Here is a 23,473-nt window from a genome sequence, read left to right as displayed (position 1 = left end):
CTTAAAAAGGGCTGGGTGTTTCATTCTGGATTTGACAGACGAGCTCGAGGGATAGCGGTAATGGTCAGCAAAAGCTTACGGTTCCAGATGGAGAAGGTGGTTGCAGAGCAGGAAGGTAGGTATGTGATTGTGACAGGGGCGCTGGAGGGCAGGCTAGTAGTGCTGGTAAGTGTATATGGTCCCAATTGGGACGATGTGTGATTTGCGAAGGTGTGTAGGGCCATCCCAGACTTGGACACACACAAACGGATAGTTGGGGGGGGGGGGTGGAGAGACGACTGGGGGGGGGGGTTGGAACTTGGTGCAGGAGCCAAAATTGGACAGGTCACAGCCGCACTCGCCAGTCCCGTCGGGGGGGGGGGAGGGGGCGAAGGCGCTGGTTGGTCTACGGGTGGAAATGGGAGGGGTGGACCCTTGGAGGTTTCTGCACCCGAGGGAACGGGAGTACTCGTTTTTCTCAGCAGTCCGTAAGGTGTACTCGCGGATTAACTTTTTCATGGTGGGGAAGGCGCTGCTGGCTGGGGTTAAAGGTTCAGAGTACTCGGCAATTGCAATACCAGATCATGCTCCGCATTGGGTGGATATGGTACTGGAGAAGGGGATGGTACAGAGACCAGGGTGGAAGTTAGATGTGGGACTGTTGGGGGACCGAGGGTTCTGTGACAAAATTGAAAAAGTAATCGAGGAATATGTAGGTTTTAACTGCACGGGTGAGGTGTCAAAGGCAGTTGTCTGGGAGGCTTTAAAGGCGGTGGCGAGGGGCGAGGTGATCTCGTTCAAAGCTTGGCTAGACAAAGAGGAGAGGTTGGAACATCAGAGGGTAATAGACGAGATGCTGGAGGCAGACAGGAGATATGCAGAAGATAGGGACCCAGTTTACGAGCATGGAGAGAAGGCGGGCCATATGTTGTTGGGTCAGCTCAGTAGGGAGGCTGCGACAAGGGAAATTGTCCAGGTGCGGGACAGGGCAGGGAAGTTTGTGGCAGCTCCAGATCAGATTAACAAGGTCTTTAAGTAATTCTATGAGAGGTTGTACAGGTCAGAGCCACCTGGGGGAGGCCGGGAGACGCAGGAATTTCTAGATGGGCTGGAGTACCACAGGTTAAGGGAGGGGGACAGGGCTACATTAGAGGGGGCGATAGTGGAGCAGGAGATAAAAGATGCGATTTGGAGGATGCAGTTGGGGAAGGTGGCAGGGCCGGATGGGTTTCCGGTGGAATACTATAAAAAATTCAAAAATAGGTTGGTACCGCTGATGGTGGGGATGTTTGAGGTGATAGGGAAGGGGGTGTTACCACAAACTTTGGGGCAGGCATCGATTTCCCCGTTATTTAAGAAAGATAAGGATTCGACGGAGTGTGGCTCGTACAGGCACATATCACTTCTAAACGTGGACGCAAAGAAATTGGCGAAGATACTGGCAGGTAGGCGAGAGGAGTGCCTCCCGAAGGTGATAGGTAAAGATCAGATGGGGTTTGTGAGAGGGAAGCAGCTCTTTTTGAACATTAGGAGGGTATTGAACGTGGTTATGGTACCGGTGGAGGGGAAGGAAACAGAGGTGGTTGTGGCATTGGACGCCGAGAAAGCATTTGACCGGGTAGAATGGGGGTGCTTGATGGCAGTTCTAGAGCGATTTAGAACTGGACCCAGATTTGTGGACTGGATAAAGCTATTATATAAGGAGCCAAGGGCCAGTGTCCGCACAAATAACATCAGCTCAGAATACTTTCAACATCAGCTCAGAATACTTTCCTCTCCACCGTGGGACTGGGCAGGGATATCCTATGCCCCCCCCCCCTGCTGTTTGCACTCGCGATTGAGCCATTGGCCACTGCATTAAGAAGTTCAGGGGCATGGAAATGGATAGTGTGGTTGGGGGGGGGGGGCTGCTTTGGGTGTTTGGGTGTTTCTCAGGGCACAAATTAAATCTAGACATGAGTGAATATTTTGTGGTGTCTCGGCCAGGGGTGGGGGCAGGAATGGGGGTGGGTGGGTTGCCATTCCGTAAGGCAGAGACTCACTTTAGATACCTGCCGGTGCAGGTTGCTCGAGATTGGTGTTTGGGGGGGGGGGGCTCCGTAGGTACAGCATTTCTAGTTTGGTGGGGAGGGTGAAAGCTGATCTGGAAAGGTGGGATGGTGTCCCTCTGTTACTGGCGGGTTTGGTACAAGCGGTTTAAATGAATGTGCTGCCGCGATTCTGGTTTATTTTCCAATGCCTGCCGATTTTCCTGCCAAAGGCATTTTTTAGAGAGATTGAAAGGATGATTACCTCATTCATATGGGGAGGGAAGGTGGCCAGAATTAAAAAGGCGCTACTACAGAGAGGAAGGCAGGCAGGGGGTTTGGGGTCTTCTGAACCTGATGTATTATTACTGGGCAGCAAATGTGGAGCTGGGTCTAAGGGGTTGACTCCCAATGGGTCAGAATGGAGGAGAGTTTGGGTAGGGGGTCGGAATTGAAGGCACTAGCGACAGCGCCGCTCCCGACGGCCCCGGGGAGATAATCAGGGAGTCCAGTAGTAATAGCTTTGTTGAGAATTTGGAGGCAGTTTCGCCAGCACTTCGGGTTGGGGGCAGGGTTAAGGGAAATGCCGATTCGGGGGATCCATAGATTTGAGCCAGGGAAGTGGAATGGAAATTTTTGGAGATGGGAGGAGAAAGGAATTAGGACACTAAAAGATTTGTTTCTTGGGGGTCGTTTTGTGGGATTGAAGGAGCTGGGAGCGAAGTATGGGTTGGAGCAGGGGGTAATATTTAGATACATGCAAGTTCGAGACTTCGCCAGAAAGGAGATACAGAGCTTCCCAGTAGAGCCGGCTGGAGGAGGTGCGGACGACAGGGGGACTGGAGAAAGGGGTAGCATCGGCGGTTTACGGGGCTATTTTGGAGGAGGAGAAGGCGCCGCTCGAAGGGATCAAGGCAAAGAAGGAGGAAGAGTTGGGAGAGGGTATGGAGGAGGGGTTCTGGTGTGAGGTGCTCTGGAGGGTGAACGCCTCCACCTTGTGTGTGAGGTTGGGGCTGATACAGCTGAAGGTGGTGTATAGAGCCCACCTTACAAGGGCGAGGATGAGCCAGCGCTTTGAGGGGGTGGAAGATGTATGTGAACGTTGCGGGGGCCAACCACGTTCATATGTTTTGGCCCTGGCCAAAGCTGGAGGATTACTGGAAGGAGGCGTTTAAGATAATCTCTAAAGTGGTGCATGTGAAACTAGACCTGGGCCCATGGGAGGCCATATTCGGGGTGTCGGACCAGACGGGATTGGAAACGGGTGTGGAGGCAGATGCTGTAGCCTTCGTCTCATTGATCGCCCGAAGGCTGAACCTGTTAGGTTGGAGATCAATCTCTCCACCCTGTGCCCTGGCGTGGAGGGGGGACCTGCTGGAATTCTTGACGCTCGAAAAGGTCAAATTTGAACTGAGGGGAAGGATGGAGGGATTCTACAATTCATGGGCGTTATTATGCACTTTCGAGAATTGGATCTCATCGAACATTAGGCGGGTTGGGGGCTGGGAGGGTTGGGGGGAGGGGGGCTGTAAGTGTTAATGGTGACTATGGGTGATTCTTGATTCCTCTGTCATTTGTTTATGTTAACATGCGGGCTAATGTTTGGGGAATCGATGGGAGGATGGGATCGTTGTTATTGATATGTGGAATGACATTACATTCGTTACTGATTATTGTTTATTGTTGGGTGTAAATTTGGGAGAAAATGTAAAAGAGAAAAAACATTTTATTAAAAAGAGGCTTCAGCGAGGAAGGCTGTAAAAGAGCACGGCTTCAGCGAGGAGGGTTGTAAAAGAACGCGGCTTCAGCGAGGAGGGCTGTAAAAGAGCGCGGCTTCAGCGAGGAAGGCTGTAAAAGAGCGTGGCTTCAGCGAGGAAGGCTGTAAAGGTGCGTGGCTTCAGCAAGGAAGGCTGTAAAAGAGCGCGGCTTCAGCGAGGAGGGCTGTAAAAGAGCGCGGCTTCAGCGAGGAGGGCTGTAAAAGAGCGCGGCTTCAGCGAGGAAGGCTGTAAAAGAGCGTGGCTTCAGCGAGGAAGGCTGTAAAGGTGCGTGGCTTCAGCAAGGAGGGTTGTAAAAGAGTGCGGCTTCAGCGAGGAGGGCTGTAAAAGAGCGCGGCTTCAGAGAGGAAGGCTGTAAAAGAGCGCGGCATCAGCGAGGAGGCCTGTAAAAGAGTAAAGCTTCAGCGAGGAAGGATGTAAAAGAGCGCGGCTTCAGCGAGGAAGGCTGTAAAAGAGCGTGGCTTCTTCAGCGAGGAAGGCTGTAAAGGTGCGTGACTTCAGTAAGGAGGGTTGTAAAAGAGTGCGGCTTCAGCGAGGAGGGCTGTAAAAGAGCGCGGCTTCAGCGAGGATGGCTGTAAAAGAGTGCGGCTTCAGCGAGGAAGGCTGTAAAAGAGCGAGGCTTCAGCGAGGAGGGCTGTAAAGAGCGAGGCATCAGCGAGGAGGGCTGTAAAAGAGCGCGGCTTCAGCGAGGGCTGTAAAAGAGTAAGGCTTCAGCGAGGAAGGCTGTAAAAGAGCGCGGCTTCAGCGAGGAGGGCTGTAAAAGAGCGCGGCATCAGCGAGGAGGGCTGTAAAAGAGTAAGGCTTCAGCGAGGAAGGCTGTAAAGAGCGAGGAGGGTTGTAAAGAGCGAGGCTTCAGCGAGGAGGGCTGTAAAGAGCGAGGCTTCAGCGAGGAGGGCTGTAAATGAGCGCGGCATCAGCGGGAAGGGCTGTAAAAGAGCGCGGCTTCAGCGAGGAGGGCTGTAAAAGAGCGCGGCTTCAGCGAGGAGGGCTGTAAAAGAGCGCGGCATCAGCGAGGAGGGCTGTAAAAGAGTAAGGCTTCAGCGAGGAAGGCTGTAAAAGAGCACTGCTTCAGCGAAGAGGGCTGTAAAAGAGCGCAGCTTCAGCGAGGAGGGTTGTAAAAGAGCGTGGCTTCAGCGAGGAGGGTTGTAAAAGAGCGCGGCTTCAGCGAGGAGGGTTGTAAAAGAGCGAGGAGGGTTGTAAAGAGCGAGGCTTCAGCGAGGAGGGCTGTAAAGAACGAGGCTTCAGCGAGGAGGGCTGTAAAAGAGCGCGGCATCAGCGAGGAGGCCTGTAAAAGAGTAAGGCTTCAGCGAGGAAGGATGTAAAAGAGCGCGGCTTCAGCGAGGAAGGCTGTAAAAGAGTGTGGCTTCTTCAGCGAGGAAGGCTGTAAAGGTGTGTGACTTCAGCAAGGAGGGTTGTAAAAGAGTGCGGCTTCAGCGAGGAGGGCTGTAAAAGAGCGCGGCTTCAGCGAGGATGGCTGTAAAAGAGTGCGGCTTCAGCGAGGAAGGCTGTAAAAGAGCGAGGCTTCAGCGAGGAGGGCTGTAAAGAGCGAGGCTTCAGCGAGGAGGGCTGTAAATGAGCGCGGCATCAGCGAGGAGGGCTGTAAAGAGCGAGGCATCAGCGAGGAGGGCTGTAAAAGAGCGCGGCTTCAGCGAGGAGGGCTGTAAAAGAGTAAGGCTTCAGCGAGGAAGGCTGTAAAAGAGCACGGCTTCAGCGAAGAGGGCTGTAAAAGAGCGCAGCTTCAGCGAGGAGGGTTGTAAAAGAGCGCGGCATCAGCGAGGATGGCTGTAAAAGAGTGCGGCTTCAGCGAGGAAGGCTGTAAAAGAGCGAGGCTTCAGCGAGGAGGGCTGTAAAGAGCGAGGCTTCAGCGAGGAGGGCTGTAAATGAGCGCGGCATCAGCGAGGAGGGCTGTAAAGAGCGAGGCATCAGCGAGGAGGGCTGTAAAAGAGCGCGGCTTCAGCGAGGAGGGCTGTAAAAGAGTAAGGCTTCAGCGAGGAAGGCTGTAAAAGAGCGCGGCTTCAGCGAGGAGGGCTGTAAAAGAGCGCGGCATCAGCGAGGAGGGCTGTAAAAGAGTAAGGCTTCAGCGAGGAAGGCTGTAAAGAGCGAGGAGGGTTGTAAAGAGCGAGGCTTCAGCGAGATGGGCTGTAAAGAGCAAGGCTTCAGCGAGGAGGGCTGTAAATGAGCGCGGCATCAGCGAGGAGGGCTGTAAAAGAGCGCGGCTTCAGCGAGGAGGGCTGTAAAAGAGCGCGGCTTCAGCGAGGAGGGCTGTAAAAGAGCGCGGCATCAGCGAGGAGGGCTGTAAAAGAGTAAGGCTTCAGCGAGGAAGGCTGTAAAAGAGCACGGCTTCAGCGAAGAGGGTTGTAAAAGAGCGCAGCTTCAGCGAGGAGGGTTGTATAAGAGCGTGGCTTCAGCGAGGAGGGTTGTAAAAGAGCGCGGCTTCAGCGAGGAGGGCTGTAAAAGAGTAAGGCTTCAGCGAGGAAGGCTGTAAAAGAGCACGGCTTCAGCGAAGAGGGCTGTAAAAGAGCGCAGCTTCAGCGAGGAGGGTTGTAAAAGAGCGCGGCATCAGCGAGGATGGCTGTAAAAGAGTGCGGCTTCAGCGAGGAAGGCTGTAAAAGAGCGAGGCTTCAGCGAGGAGGGCTGTAAAGAGCGAGGCTTCAGCGAGGAGGGCTGTAAATGAGCGCGGCATCAGCGAGGAGGGTTGTAAAGAGCGAGGCATCAGCGAGGAGGGCTGTAAAAGAGCGCGGCTTCAGCGAGGAGGGCTGTAAAAGAGTAAGGCTTCAGCGAGGAAGGCTGTAAAAGAGCGCGGCTTCAGCGAGGAGGGCTGTAAAAGAGCGCGGCATCAGCGAGGAGGGCTGTAAAAGAGTAAGGCTTCAGCGAGGAAGGCTGTAAAGAGCGAGGAGGGTTGTAAAGAGCGAGGCTTCAGCGAGATGGGCTGTAAAGAGCGAGGCTTCAGCGAGGAGGGCTGTAAATGAGCGCGGCATCAGCGAGGAGGGCTGTAAAAGAGCGCGGCTTCAGCGAGGAGGGCTGTAAAAGAGCGCGGCTTCAGCGAGGAGGGCTGTAAAAGAGCGCGGCATCAGCGAGGAGGGCTGTAAAAGAGTAAGGCTTCAGCGAGGAAGGCTGTAAAAGAGCACGGCTTCAGCGAAGAGGGTTGTAAAAGAGCGCAGCTTCAGCGAGGAGGGTTGTATAAGAGCGTGGCTTCAGCGAGGAGGGTTGTAAAAGAGCGCGGCTTCAGCGAGGAGGGTTGTAAAAGAGCGAGGAGGGTTGTAAAGAGTAAGGCTTCAGCGAGGAAGGCTGTAAAAGAGCGCGGCTTCAGCGAAGAGGGCTGTAAAAGAGCGCGGCTTCAGCGAGGAAGGCTGCAAAGAGCGAGGAGGGTTGTAAAGAGCGAGGCTTCAGCGAGGAGGGCTGTAAAGAGCGAGGCTTCAGCGAGGAGGGCTGTAAAAGAGCGCGGCATCAGCGAGGAGGGCTGTAAAAGAGTAAGGCTTCAGCGAGGAAGGCTGTAAAAGAGCGCGGCTTCAGCGAAGAGGGCTGTAAAAGAGCGCGGCTTCAGCGAGGAAGGCTGTAAAAGAGCGTGGCTTCAGTGACGAGGGTTGTAAAAGAGCGCGGCTTCAGCGAGGAGGGCTGTAAAAGAGCACGGCTTCAGCGAGGAAGGCTGCAAAGAGCGAGGCTTCTGCGAGGAGGGCGGCAAAGAGCGAGGCTTCAGCAAGAAATGACTGACTAGAGGGAGCCCAGAGTAATAGCTGCGGAGACCACATGCCTGCTTAGTACCTGTGGAGGAGTGCAGCTTCAGCTTTCAGCGCACGAGATTGAGAGAAATAAATTCACATGGTGACCTCACAGGAAACCGCAAGTCGATTGGTAACTGCTGTTGGGAATGGTCTGTATAGACCTCGAATTTAGAAGTGTGTGAACTTGCAAATAACACTCAACGTATAATTAATGAGATACTAGCAGAATAGAAGTCAGAAACTAGTGAATCCATTATATCTTTTATTCTTAACTGACCGCACATATTGGATTCAGGTTTAAATTAGTACAGTAAGAGAGAGGAGAAGGGGCATTAATTTAATTCAAAATTAATAAAGAAAATAATGAGTTAATTAAGATACAATAAGGATGGCAGGACAGGTGATGTGCTGCGAGTGCAGGATGTGGGAGTTCTGTAATCCAGGACAAACATGTCTGTAGTAAGTCTGTGTGGCTTGAGGAGCATTGGCTCAGGTTATTGAGCTGGAGACCGAGTTGAAACTGACAAAACAGGGAAGGTCAATATTACCTGTACATTTTGTTCCAGGAGGCAGTCAAACTGCTCAGGATAAAGGTATTCTGTTCTGGTCAGTAGTCAGGGACGAGGGTGTGACTGCAAACAAGGCAGGTAAGGGGATCGTGAAGGTAGAAGAGAAGGAGCTTGAGCTCTTGCAATTGCCCAAAAGATTCGAGATGCTTTCAATCTGTACGGGCGAGTGTGGGAACTGCAGGGTGGATGAGCAAACTGACTACTGCACCACAGCATAGGAGAGAACTAACAGGAGCATAGTGGTCGTAGAGGGACAATATTGTGAAGGGGATTGACACATTCTCCACAGGCAAGAGCAAGTGTCCAGAATTCTGTGTTGCCTGCCGAAGGCCAGGGTTCAGTAAACTGCTCCAGGTAGGAGGGGAATTTGTGGGGAGGATCCAGCAGTTGTAGCCCATGTAGGTACCAACTACATAGTAGGAAGTTCTGCTTAGAACGTATGAGCAGCTAAGGGCTAAATTGAAAAGCAGAACCTCAAAGGCAACCTGAGCCATGAGCAAATTGGCACATGGTAATTAAGTTTAAAGAGTTAATGTGTGCGTCAAAGGTTGGTGTGGGAGAAATAGGTTTAGATTCCTTGGGCACTGGCATCAGTACTGGGGGAAGAGGGAGTTGTACCGCTACACGGTCTTAACTGTGCTGGGACCAGTGTTCTGGCGTACAACTAAGGCAGTAGAGAGGGCTTCAAAATAAATAATGGTGATGGGGAAGATGTGATAAACTAAAGAGAAAGGAGAAGCTAAGAAAGCAGGATAGCTATAAGGAAAATGCTAATCAGAATATGGCAGGAAGAACAGATCATACAGGGTATTAAGCATTTAAGGAGGAAAGATGAAAAGGAGGTGGTGTCACACTGTTAATAAAGGATGTGATCGGTACATTAGTAAGAAACGCTATTCGACTGCAAGATCAAGATGTATAATCAGTTTGGGTGCAGTTCAGAAACAGCAAGGGCAGCAAACTTTGGTAAGGGTTGTTTACAGGACACCAAATAGTAGTGGTAATGTAGGGCACAGTATAAATTAGGAAATCAGAAGCGGATGTAACAAGTGTAACGCATTGGGAGATTTCAATCTACATAAAGACTGGGGTAAACCTAATTAGCACTAATGCTGAAGACGACAAATTTCTGGAATGAATACACAATGGTTTTCTAGAACTGCACATTGAGGAATCAACTAGAGAACGGACTTTAGATCCCTGAGGGACTCCACTAGCTACTGATTACCAACCAGAGAAACACCCATTAATCCCCACTCTTTGCTTTCTATTAATTAACCAATCCTCAATCCATGCTACTACTTTCCCCTTAATGCCATGCATCTTTATCTTATGCAGCAACCTTTTGTGTGGCACCTTGTTATAATATGATAAGTTTGGAAGTGATGTAGTTCAATCTGAAATCTGGGTTTTAAAACAAAGGAAACTACAAAAGGAGGGGAGGGGGGAAAGAGTGGGATTGGGGAACTAAATTAAAAAAATATGAAGGTATTAGGCAATGAAGGCAGATAGGCGATGGCTAGCTTTTGGAGAATTAATACATGGTTTACTTCTTGTAAGGGCAAAAAGCTAAACAATCCAATCATGGCCAACAACTTAAAGGTTCCACTAGATTAAAGGAAGAGGTATTTAAAGTTGAGAAAAAAGTAGTAAACCTGAAGATTAGGGGTATTTTAAAATTGCGCAAAGGAGAAATAAGAAATTGATGGAGAGAAAATAGAATACGAAAACAAACTAGCGAGGAAAGTAAAAAAGGGATATAAAATCTTCGATAGATATGTAAAAACTAAAGGTTAGTAAAGACAAATAATAATAATAATCTTTATTGTCACAAGTAGGCTTACATTAACACTGCAATGAAGTTACTGTGAAAAGCCCCTAGTCGCCACATTCGGGCGCCTGTTCGGGTACACAGAGGGAGAATTCAGAATGTCCAATTCACCTAACAGCACGTCTTTCGGGACTTGTGGGAGGAAACCTCAGCACCCGGAGGAAACCCACGCAGACACAGGGAGAACGTGCAGACTTCGCACAGACAGACAGTGACCCAAGCCGGGAATTGAACCTGGGACCCTGCGACCCACTGTGCTACCGTAAATGTGGGTCCATTCCAGGCAAACAATGGAGAATTTAAAATGGAAAATAAAGAAATGGCGGAGGAACTAAACAAATACTGTGAGTTATAAGTAACAGCAGAAATATGCGGGCACTTCTATAATGCCATCAGTTACTTTCCACATCAAAGTTATCAATGGAATGTTTTGCACACAGTCAAGTTCAAGCATATATACAGATGATGGGTTAGATAAACATTTCGCAAATAAATTTGACTGGTGTGACTATTTGAGACTTGTACTCAATTACAAACCTTGCCCTTACCCAAGTTATTTGAGTACAGCTACAAGACAAAAGAGCTGAAGAGTGAGATGAGAGTGACTGCCCTTACCATAGTTTCATATCATAGAATTTACAGTGCAGAAGGAGGCCATTCGGCCCATCGAGTCTGCACCGGCTCTTGGAAAGAGCATCCTACCCAAGGTCAACACCTCCACCCTATCCCCATAACCCAGTAACCCCACCCAACACTAAGGGCAATTTTGGACACTAAGGGCAATTTACCATGGCCAATCCACCTAACCTGCACATCTTTGGACTGTGGGAGGAAACCGGAGCACCCGGAGGAAACCCACGCACACACGGGGAGGATGTGCAGACTCCGCACAGACAGTGGCCCAAGCAGGGAATCGAACCTGGGACCCTGGAGCTGTGAAGCAATTGTGCTATCCACAACGCTACCGTGCTGCCCCTTGACATCAAGGCAGCATTTGACCATTGAAATCAATGGGATTTCGGGAGGGTTTTCCACTGATCAGAAGCAGACCTAGCACAAAGGAAGATGGCTGCGGTTGTTGGAGGTCAATCATCTCAGCTCCAGGATATCACCGTAGGAGCTCCTCAGGGTAGTGTTCTAGGCCCAACCCTATTATGCATTTTCTTTTCTTCCCTTTTCTTCCCATGTACTTAATGATCTGTTGAGCTGCTCGCAGAAAAATACTTTTCACTGTACCTCGGTACACATGACAATAAACAAATCCAATCCAACCACCTTCAGCTGCTTCATCAATGTCCTTCCCTCCATTATAAGGTCAGATGCAGCTTTGCGAGACACCTTTGTTCTGCCTGCATGTCAAGTTTCTGGTGGTCTATCATTTTACTTCTTCACTGTGCTCTCATGCTGACATTTCTACCCTTGGCCGACTGCATTGTTCCAGTGAGGTCAAAGCAAACTTTCAGAACAGCCCCATATCTTTTAATTCGGCACTTGACAGACTTCTGGGTTCAACGTTGCGTTCAACAATTTTGGATTGTAAACTCTATCCCACATGTAGTTTTTTTTTTCTGCTTGTTTTGTTTTCTTTCCTGTTTGTGCAGTATTTGTGCTCTATACACATCTTTTGTTTTTTTTCTTTCCTTCTCCATTTCCTTTTGCCCTGGCAGACTAAATTTTTGTTGTTCAACGTCACCTGTCTGCCACCCTGACATATCTTTTGTCCTTCCCACACCCTCAGTTCTAATGAACGGTCATTAGTCCAAAACGGTAACTCTGTTTTTCACTCTATACAGATGTTGCCTAACCTGCTCAGTTACTTTGCAGCATTTTCTGCTTTTATTTCAGATGGGGCTGTTTGTTGATGATTGCACAACATTCAGTCCCAATTTGCAACTCCTCATAGATTGAAGCAGCCTGTCCATATGCAGCTAGACTTTGGCAACATTCAGGCTTGGGTTGATAAATGGCATGTAACATTCACGCCACACAACTGTCAGACAATGACCATCGCCCATGACATTCAATGACATTACATACATAGATAGGAGCAGGAGGCGGCCTTTTGGCCCTTCGAGCCTGCTCCGCCATTCATCACGATCATGGCTGATCATCCAACTCAATAGCCTAATCCTGCTTTCTCCCCATAGCCTTTGATCCCATTCTCCCCAAGTGCTATATCCAGCCGCCTCTTCAATATATTCAAAGTTTCCTGTGGTAATGAATTCCACAGGCTCACCACTCGTGTGAAGAAATGTCTCCTTATCTCAGTCTGAAATGGTTTGCCCAGAATCCTCAGACTGTGACCCCTGGTTCTGGAGACACCCATCATTGGTAACCTCCCAAACCCATGACCTCTACACTCCAGAAGGACAAGGGCAACAGATAGATGGGAATACCACCATTGAAAGCTCCACTCAAAGCCGCACTCCATCCCGAGATGGAGATTATATTGCCATTCCTTCACGGTCACTGGATCAAAATCCTGGAACTCGCTCCACTTTTAGTGTCCCTGTACCCACATTGACTGCAGTGGTTTAGGGCAGCAGCTCCCCACCGCCTTCTCAATGGCAACTAGGGATGGGCAACAAACCTTGGTCTAGCCAGCAATGCCCAGATCCTGTGAAAGAATACAAAAGTTCACCATGAATCAGAGAACTGATCAGGTGATGTAATATTAGGTTGTAGTGGATATCCACCATTGACTCACTAAGAACTGCCACAAGTGATTCACAAACAAGATCCAGTGCAGCTGTTGTCAAGCCAACACTGGATAAGTTCACACAAGATATCAATTAACTGTGTAGTCACATTGATTTTGGTGCGCTATGTTCTTGAGTGTTCCTTTATCTTGCTTCATCCATCTTGTTAGTTTATACCATTCTTTAATAAATAGGAAATGCATACTCCAGGTACCAGTTTTAGATGATGTGAACATCTCTCCTCTGGTATTGATTTAATTTGCTGTTTATTTATGAATGTTATCAGAACCAGGTGAAGCACATGTTTTGAATTAAGTCAATAACACAAGAACGTGGGATCCGGTTTAGCTCAGGTGGCAGGATAGCTGGTTTGTCATGCAGAGCGAGGCCAACAGCGCGGATTCAGTTGCCGCAGCAGTTCAGATTATTCATGAAGGCCCGCCTTCTCAACCTTGCCCCTTGCCTGAGGTGTGATGATGCTCAGGTTAAATCACCACCAGTCAGCGCTTCACCCTCAAAGGAGAAGGCAGCCTATGGTCATCTGCGACTATGGCGACTTTACAGCCATAAAAATGTAAATGATTACATTTTATTGCAAGTGTAAGCAAATTCCATTTATAGATGCATTTAGAAAATGCAAATACAATAGAAAATGCAAATACGCGCCTTCATTATTAGTATATATTAAACAGTCCACACACAGATAGTACAGATGACATTCCAGGATGCAGGTAGCGAAGTTGCAAGTAGTGCACGTAGAGAAGTGGAGAGTACCATGTGATTAGCTAAAGTTAAGATGGTGGCATTGAGAATCAAGAAACTCAGGTAGTGCAGCTTGACAAGAGAAGAAAGGTGTTGGGGCTCCACAAGGAAATTAATGTTGCAGGAATACCGAGAGGTGATGGTGGGAAAGAAAGTGGTCCAAGGTATAAGAATGATCTATTAGATGGGAAAGGTATCTGGGGTGTTTTGAGACTGGGGTAGAATCTGGAACCACAGCATCATACTCACCATAATTATGTTTAACTCACAAAGCAACGAGATAAGTACATATTAATTATAGATAGTAATAAGTTTAACAATAATAACCTTTTATTGTCACAAGTATGAAGTTACTATGAAAAGCCTGTAGATGCAACAGGTCTCGAAATACTAGAATATAGAGCTCTAATAATCAAATTGGAAGAGGAGCAAATAGTTGAGGATGATTATAACAAGATGTACACACAAGGAAACATGGCACCCAAATGGAACACAATATTCCACAAAAGAAAAATCAGATGAAGTAGCAGGCGCACATCACTTCATATGTTTATAAGGCAGTGTGGGAAGCATCCTGCAGCAATGCTTAGTGGGTCAGTGGACACATTTTTTTCTTCCAGAGAGGGAGATTGAGAGAGAGCCCCGGCCTACCGGTACCTAACACAAATTAGGGCCGGTGATGGTGCCCCAAGGGCTTCACGTCGGAAATTACTGTCCCATCACCCGATTGGCCTGGACCAAACCCGGCATCTCCCCACTAACGAGGGGGGCCAGCACAAAACTGATCCCGCAGAGCAAACCCCAGTCAGCGTGCAGCCATGCCACCGTGCAGTTCAGCCCCACAATTCTGAGATGCCGACCTGGCCAGACTGTTGGATGCGATGGAGCCCAGACGGGATACTCTGTTTCCCCGAGGGGGTACAAGGGTTAGCCACCGGGCAGTCAGTGCCACCTAGCCACTGGCCTCACCCTGATGACCCACCGGCCCCACCCTGATGACATGACACAAGCGAGTTGTTCATGCCATGATCCTTCCCTCCCACTGACCACATATCCGTTCTCTCTTAGGCTATCCCTCCATTGGTGCCAGCCCATCTGGGGTGACCTGCCCCTGCCATCCAAGAGAAAACCTCGGAGGATAAATCCAAAGATGCCACCGTCGAAGCTTCACATCCTCCACCAGCGCAGAGGCACAAACCTCAGTGGGTGAATGTAGTGGATAGGTTTCTGGGGCATGCCAGCTACTCCAACGCATCCATAGCTGATTGAAGGAGTCCCAAAGGCTATGGGCACAGGAGATAGCAGCAGCAATACATGGCAGCGAGGCCCACACTGCTAGGGTGGCGACTGCAATGGAGAACATCAGCAGCATGAGTGGTGGTGTCCAAGATCATACTCAGTCAGTGGCAGCCATGGCTGAGGGCCTCAATTGCATGTCCGGGTCACTGGGAAACGGGTCCTTGACGCAGGTGGACCTTGCCAAGGCACTGCAGAGTATGTCCCAGCCGCTCTGGACCATGTCCCAGTCTCAGGTGGGCATTGCCGAGGCACTCCAGAGCATGTCCCAGTGGCTGAGGAACATGTCCCAGGTGCAGGTGGACATTGGTGAGGTGAGGCACTGTAGAATGTGGCCCGGTCACAGAGAGGCATCGCTGAGGGTGTCAAAACCATGGTACAGGCAATGGGGAGCCACCAGGGCTGGCAGACACAGATGACGTAGGGGCCACTGGAGCTCAGTCCCACTGCCCTTCCGGAGCTCAGTCCCACTGCCCCTCCATTCCCCCCTCCCCCACATGCAGGTGATGGGTATGAGCGCGCTGCCAGCAGACAGATGGGGGGGGGGGGGGGGGGAAAGATGACAGTGGGCAGGAAGAGAAGAGGGGAGAGATGAAGGACCAAGCCACAAGCAGATGAGGATGAGACCTCCCTGGCCCTTCGGGCATGCCAGATCCTCGCTACTGCCGCCACTTTAGCTCACTGGGCTAAATCGCTGGCTTTTAAAAGCAGACCAAGGCAGGCCAGCAGCACGGTTCAATTCCCGTACCAGCCTCCCCGTACAGGCGCCGGAATGTGGCGACTAGGGGCTTTTCACAGTAACTTCATTGAAGCCTACACGTGACAATAAGCGATTTTCATTTCATTTCATTTCAGTGGTAACCCCTGGGCATCAGACCACAGACCCTGGACAGGAGGATTACTTGGACTGTGCGCAGGTTCCCTCCCCGATCCACACATTCACCCTCTGGTCGTGGGATGCCCCCAGCACTGGAGCTCAGCTCTTTGGTGGATTGTTGGCTGCTGCCTCTGATCTGTTGATGCCTCCAGTGTTCAAGCAAAGTGTCCAGGCCTCACAATCTGATTCGGGTGCCAGACCGTAACACTCCCCTGCGACGTGGCACATCTACCCACAGGAATCCACTTGGGGAGCTGTGAAGTGCTCTCATAACTAACATTGCCAATTCCCTATTAACAATAGCCTTCAGAGACCACCACAATCAGTGGAAGTTAAAGTGACCTGCACCATATTACCACAGACGGGGCTCTCTCCTGGGGTTGCTTGGTGGGTGGGATTGACAGGCAGCAGCTGGAGCTGCCCCTGGTATGGGTATACATGATCCAGAGAGTGGACATTTGGACCTGTGGGTGCTGTGCCCCACGCTCCTCAGCCCAGGGGCAACCCCCTCCCCCCCCCCCCCCCCTCCCCAAAGCACCGGGGCAGAGCGGACTGCTCTATTTCAAAGGTGGCGACTCACCTCCTCCGATCCCCAGAGCAGCCATTGTGCTAGCTTCATGTTTTTAAATAGGTATGCTAAAAGCTGCCTGTGTGCCCACTCGCTGGGGAGCCAGCTAGATCATAGCAGGTCGTTCGATAAGGGGTCCTTCCCTTTAATGGGATGGAGATTGGCTTTAATTGGTTTCTTGCCACTTTGCGGTGGGATGTGGATCTTGCCAACGAGAGCGGGCCAGTTAGATCGGAAACCGAGCAGCACCCGGTGCGGTTCCAATTTCAGCCTCTCATGGATTTGTGCTTGGCACGATGCGGCCTTTGGATCAAACCCATAGAACTAGGTTTGGTCCTTCGCGCCTGCTCCGCCTTCACTATGATTATGGCTGATCCTCCATCTCAATACCATATTCCTGCTTTCTTCCCACATTCCTTTACGCTGTTAAAATCTAAAAAAAATCACCATCTCTTTCTCAAATATATTCAGTGACATGTCCTCCGCAGCCACCTGAGATTGAGAATTCCACAGGTTCATTGCCCTTTGAGTGAAGAAATGTTTCCTCATCTTAGTCCTAAATGTCTACCCTGTATCCTGAGACTGTGTACCCTTGTTTTGAACTCTCCAACTAGGGAAAACATCCTCCTTGCATTTAGTCTGTGCAGCCCCATTAGAATTGTATACGTTTCAATCAGATCTCTCTCCTCCTTCTGAATCTGAGTGAATACATGCCCAGTTGAACCAATCTCTCCTCATCAAACAGACCCACCAACCCCGGTATCAACCTAGTGAACCTCCGCTGCATTCCCTCTATGCCAAGTTTATTCTTTCTTAGGTCAGGGAGATAGGCCTGTTCACCAACTCGAGGTAAGCCCATTACTAATGAGGAAAGATGAGGCATGAATTTACCACATCCAATCTGGTCTTTTTCCAAATCCAAATTGAGATTGTCAAATGGGCCAGTGTTACTTCACTTGAAAATGATAAAACATCAAAAAGTAGTTGGGGCACAGGCATGTACAAGTGGAAAAATAAAATGGCAGGCAAACCTATGTGACTCGCACAACAGCATCTATTGCTGTACGCATAATTAACCAGACTTAAACAGAATCTGAGAACTTAGCCTCAAAAACACTGGCAAGAAAAAAACATTAGAATCACAAGTAATAAAACAGATGGTCGGACACCATAAAAAGTACCAATTACAATTGTTATTACATTCACCTTTTGGTAATCCTAGCAGTGATCTCCAGATTTTTATTTTTTGGTTCAGTATTTCTCATTTGCCCATAAACTATGTGAAAAGAACACTGACTTTGACAAGATTATAATCACAGCACAGGAATATAAAAGGGGTCAATAGATTAAAAAAGTTCACTCCAATATATTTTATTGCACACAATTTCTGATAATACTGCAAATTATTGATTCACTGCACATGACCTTCCATTGCAAGGTCCAAAATACCCCAGATAACAGCACCATTTTGATAAACTTTTCAAATGTAAGTTGTCCCTAATGATGTCTCCAAGAAACCAAATTTGCCAATTTATGTTAGCATTTGGCTGCAATGATGAGATCAGATGACAAAACTGACCAACCACTAGAGATACTGGCTCATCTAGTTAGTGATCCAAAATTTATTGAACTTCATGTGATTTGCAAATGGATTTAAAAAAATAAATGCAGAAAAACATACCATTTAAATGGTATATTTTCATATTTATTGTGGAATATACCATGTTCGCATCAGTTTGGATACCAATTATAGACGGTCTTAGTCTGTTGAACAAAACAGTTATTCCACTGGACCTCAAGCTTGAAGAAATTTTAATGCTTCTTAGCAATACATTATACAGATCCAAACTTGTAGATGAAAGTCTGCCACTGACAAAGAGACTGTATAACCCACAAGAGTAGAAGATACAAATGGTATCTAGTTCAGTGACATGGACGACGATATGCAAGCCAACTTCAGACTTTGCAAGCCTCAGGTTTGGTGAACCCTGCACCATCCAACCTCCCTCCCATGGAATAAAGCTATGTCCACCCTAAATTGTGCCAATAACCCTAGCTTTGCAGTATGCTTTGTTGTTTCTTATTAACTATCAAGAGAACGTTAAGGAGCAAGGATTTTTGAAGTTAATCAAAAATATAAGGTCTTCACCTAACTGGAAACTTTCACTACCATTACTGACTTGAGCTAAACATCACCTCCACAGTATGGCTTGATGGTAAATGAAATGCAAGATTGAGTAAAAGTCAAGTTTGAGAGGTGGATAAGCTGAGAGAAGGAAAAGAAGGAAAAGGAATGAGAGGAAAAAACAAAATGCATTTGTAGCGCAGTGAAATTTGGACTATTGGCTCCATTATATGTTACTGTAATAGTAAGTCATGTTTTCATTATCTGTTCACATAATTATGAAATTGCAGAATATAAAGCCACAATATCTGCAACTAAACGCATGCTTAGAAATCATAGAATCATCGAATTTACAATGCAGAAGGAGGCCATTCGGCCCACTGAGTCTGCACCGGCCCTTGGAAAGAGCACTCTACCCAAGCCCACACCTCCACCATATCCCCGTAACACCACCCCACCCTTTTGGACACAAAGGGCAATTTAGCTTGGCCAATCTGCCTAACCTGCACATCTTTGGACTGTGGGAGGAAACTGGAGCACCCGGAGGAAACCGATGCAGACTTGGGGAGAACGTGCGGACACACAGACAGTGACCCAAGCCGGGAATCGAACCTGGGACCCTGGAGCTGTGAAGGTACTGTGCTTGCCACTGTGCTACTATAATGCCCCTAGCAGACAAATAGCTGACAAGACTTTTTTGACGCTTAAATGTGAACAGTGATACAACAGGTGCATGTTCCTTGTATGCCAGAGCCGATTCCCATCTTTCCCAGCATGATACCTCCTTGACCAAGAAATAACTGGAAGCACATGAGGTAATGACCAGATGGAACTCATGGTAACTGAAGAATATCAGTGGTTTAGCACAGGGCTAAATCGCTGGCTTTGAAAGCAGACCAAGGCAGGCCAGCAGCACGGTTCGATTCCCGTAACAGCCTCCCCGAACAGGCGCCGGAATGTGGCGACTAGGGGCTTTTCACAGTAACTTCATTTGAAGCCTACTTGTGACAATAAGCGATTTTTATTTCATTTCATTCAAAGCAGTTCAACAAGTAAATAGAAGACTTAATTTGATATATCCAAAGTTTTGGACACGACTGACAATACATTAAAAAACAGCTTTGCATAACATTCAGTAAAGCTTCATTACACCAATTTTCCAGTGTCCAAATAGGGTCAGAGTGGGAAAACACTGGTTTGGGTTTAGACTACCCTCGCCACCGCCTGTAAGAATGGTGGAGGAAGAGTCAATCATGGCTTTCAAAAGGGAATTGGATAAGCACTTCAAGGGGAAAAAAGTAAAAATTGAAGAAAAAAAAATAATACTGAAAGCATTGAAACACAATATAAAGGGGCTAAAGAGGCAATCAATTAGTTTCTGTTGATACAATAAAGAACCAGCTAAATGGTTGAATACAAATCGATGAGGTTGCTCGAGTCCAACTGTCTGTTTTCCATAGAACTACCCAACATCATTCACAAGTGTTAAATTGAATTTTAATATGAGAGCTACGACATGACTGCTATCCTCATACAGGCCTTAAAACTTCTCCATTAAACTAGATATGAAGTCTCACTCCTTGGATCCTAATTTTCTTACCTGGATTACAGTCTGTCAGAAGTGAACAAATAGAAAGTAGAACCTTTGAAATGGTCAGAGCTGGGCTCCAGTTGTCTTTCAAAATGTCCAAACAGATTACTCCCTGACTGTTGATATTGCAGTGATAGATCCTGGTCCGGAAAGTTACCTGAAGATAATATGCAAATACAAAGAATTGTTCTTTATAGTAAACAGACCATTCAATAATGCTGTCAATGGTGACCCAAGTTATGTGAAATTGTGTCACTAATTAGTTTTCATCTCCAAGCTACAGGAGAAGGAAAATGGGTTGAAGTGAAAGGAAGGAAAATAATTTTATTCAATAAAGAGGTGGTGGCAGCAATAGTCTTACATTTTCTAGAATATTTAACCTCACAAACCATATGAAGTAGTGATTGTGGAATGAATTGCACATCTTCCACACATATGGAATGCAACTTCAACATAAATAATTGTATAGCATAACCACTATCTAAAAATAAAAACAGAAACAAATGGAATACAGTGCATGCCTATCAGCATCTGTGAAGAAGAGCCTGGTTGTGATGTTTTGGATATGCATAATCATCAGACGGATCAGATGTATATGGCAGAATTTTCACAGAGCAGGTTGCTTCTTGGGATGGATGCAGGATCCCCACCTCAACAGTCTGAACACTATCCTTCCTTCTGAAGTTCTTTAAAAAGCTGTACACCTGTAGTTGAGGAAGGGTCTACACCTGAAATGCCAAGTGATGTGTTTTTGCAATTTTTGCTGATTTTGTTTTGCATTTACTTCTTAACTGGAATCAAATGGGTAAAAATTAGATAAGGAAATAGAAGGTTTATGATATACAGTCATCAAACTGATCAGATGGGCGTGGCGGCATTTTCTGAGAAGGTTGCTTCTTGGGATGAACGTGGGATTCCCCACCTCAACAGCAGTCCGAACATGGAAAAGGACAGAATCTAGTTAAGAGGATTACTAGCCAAGAGGGAATTATCCTTCAAAAATACCTTTAACTTCAACTATGTAGCCTTTTACCTCAAAACATCATTCTTACATTTTCAGTGCAACATTCAACAATAATTGCAATAGTTTTGTGTCTTATTTCAGTAACTTGGTCTCTGCCTGTGACAAAAAGATTTCAGAGGGCAAGATCAATAAATTCAGGAATAGCTGCTTCGAAGATTTAAAACGTAAATAACTAGAAATAATATGCTGTTCTTGCTTCAGATTCCAGCATCCACAGTATTTTGCTTCTTATAGGAATAACAGTTTGCCTGCTATTAAAAATAGAAATGCGAAGGAGCATAATGTTTCATCAGTGCATAGATATGGACTGCTGTTGAGGAACCTATTGGTTCAATAGTATCAACTCATGTATATTTAGCCTTAATTGACCTTAATTAGTTTCATTGTCCACTTATTATTTGGACAACAAGTTTTGTTTAAATTACTGTTCAACTGTTTTAATTTAGTCACAGTTTCTGTGATTAAATGGATCATATTATATGGTCTTCAGAAACAAAACAAAATCTTGTTAAGCGCTGATATAAGCAGGAAGGTTCCTTGCATTACCATAAATTCTTTTCTGGCTTTGTATCTGATCTTTTAGAGACCGGATTAAAAGAACATAAAATTACATGTTACTGCATTCAGGAAAATCAAGCAGAATGTGACTAACTGAATATTTCACTGCAGCACAAGGAACCAAATGGGCAACTTCATTATTGTAGTATTTTAATTTTGTATGCTCGCTGCAACTTTCTTTAGCAAATGAATACCATGAATTACCAAATGGCAATAAAAGCTAACACTGATAGCTGCAAATACTGATGGAAATTTGAAATAGCAAAGAACTGTGATGTAAGATGGGAGATGAAAAAATAAAATAGAAAACAGCCATTTGGTAGTATGGAACTTGAGTATTGCTGAAGAAATATATTTTGTCGACACTTTTCATTTTGTACTCATTGGTATTCTTGCGATTGTCTTGATGTTGGGAAAACAGCAACTTTATACTGTATGAGAAGAGAGTTTATTCTTTGGCAAGTGGACTCAGATTGGTAGAGGTATTACCATGAATAATGTATCAATTGATGGTAACTGTCCATTAACTGCCTAGTATTATTCGAAACTTGTAACCAGCCTTACAAAATAAGTTATAGTGCTGGTTCACTCCTCACTGACCATAGACCCATAGAATTTCTACAGTACAGAAGAGGGCCTTTCAGCCCATCGAGTCTGCACCGTTCCTCTACCTAGGCCCACTCCCCGCCACATCCCCACATCCCCACCTGACCTGCACATCTTTGGACACAAAGGGGCAATTTAGCATTGCCAATCCACCTAACATGCACACCTTTGGACTGTGGGAGGAAACCACAGCACCCAGAGGAAACCCACGCAGACATGAGGAGGAAGTGTAAACTTTACAGTCACCCAAGGCCGGAATTGAACCTGGGTCCCTGGCGCTGTGAGACAGCTGTGTTAACCATTCTGCCACCATGCTGCCTGGTTTAAACTTTCAAACAGTGTTTGACATTTAACTGTCAGTCACCATTATCTGGTGCAGTCTCCATGGCAACGCCTCTACCAATCAAAGTCTACTTGCCTACTAATCAGCACTCTCTTCTCATATAGTATAAAGTTGCTGCTTCCCTGACATTGGTAGTCTTGCACTTGCCCTGGTGTATACAAGATGAAAAAGTTTTGAAAACAAATAGATAAAACGATAAAGAATGTACTTAACTTAAAATACATAATTTTTCTCTAATCTTAAGATGGCACTTCACTAATTAAATAGTCTTGTTCCATATGATACAAAAGCATTCGGCAAAAAGGTCATCCACCTTTACAATATTTCAAAATTTTAGACTAAACATTCAGACATAATTGAATTATTGTAAACAGCAAATTATTTTAAAATCTACTTCGATAAATATAATAGATCAAGAATTACCTTTGGTGGTTTGAATGGATAGTCAGATGAGAAAGTGATGTCCAGAAAAAAAACACCTCCCTCATAAACTGAACCAGGAGGGCCTAGTATGGTAGATCGCCACTCATATATATTGTCGCCTTTTGGACCAGCACTGAAATAAATTCATTAGAAGTATGTTAAACATATTATTTGCAACATTTCAGAAGAGTTATCCCCATGAACTAACTTCTTGCTGCTAGCAAGCTTAATCAAAATCAATATACGAGAAGTATCAACATGCTTTTTTTGCATATGTGATCTTACACAAAAATAGATACGACTGAAATGTCTTCCACCTTGTGTAGAAATTGTGATCAGTTTCACTTGGGTTCCTAAAATGCTGGACAAAATCTTTGCACAACTCTATTATCTATTCCTACAATGCATAGACATGTTGCATGACTCAAATTACCAAAACTCTATTCGTCACTATCAAAATTCATTATTTCTATCTGTACAACATTGTCCATTCCCTCCCATTATCTCAATTACTTCCTTCTCTGCCTAAATCTTATACATGTCTTTGTCATCTATCGCAATGTCCACCTCCCTGGTCTATCACTTACTTCCTACCTTGCATTGTCCAAAACCTTTTTGTACATGTCCCATCATGTAGCAAATCTCACTGTCATCATTCATGTCATCACTGACATAAATTAGTTCCACATTCTCCGTGC

At 46.6% G+C, this 23,473-nt stretch overlaps 1 protein-coding gene across 3 annotated transcripts in view; it reads right to left on the bottom strand.

Annotated features, from left to right (window-relative positions):
- The window catches only part of ube2e3 (ubiquitin-conjugating enzyme E2E 3 (UBC4/5 homolog, yeast)), a 241,462-nt gene that overhangs the window by 21,382 nt on the left and 196,607 nt on the right, over positions 1-23,473 (bottom strand). For all 3 annotated transcript variants that reach the window (XM_072477497.1, XM_072477515.1, XM_072477506.1), the window contains exons 4-5: positions 22,776-22,908; positions 19,831-19,978 (exon numbers count right to left, since the gene is read on the bottom strand). In XM_072477497.1, the coding sequence (XP_072333598.1) occupies positions 19,831-19,978; positions 22,776-22,908 (281 nt within the window). The remainder of the gene's footprint in view (positions 1-19,830; positions 19,979-22,775; positions 22,909-23,473) is intronic.

This window comes from Scyliorhinus torazame, chromosome 2, assembly GCF_047496885.1.
Source record: "Scyliorhinus torazame isolate Kashiwa2021f chromosome 2, sScyTor2.1, whole genome shotgun sequence".
In the NCBI taxonomy this organism is placed as follows: Eukaryota; Metazoa; Chordata; class Chondrichthyes; order Carcharhiniformes; family Scyliorhinidae; genus Scyliorhinus; species Scyliorhinus torazame.
Note: the sequence above shows the minus strand (reverse complement) of the source record. Positions and strands in the feature narration are given on the sequence as shown.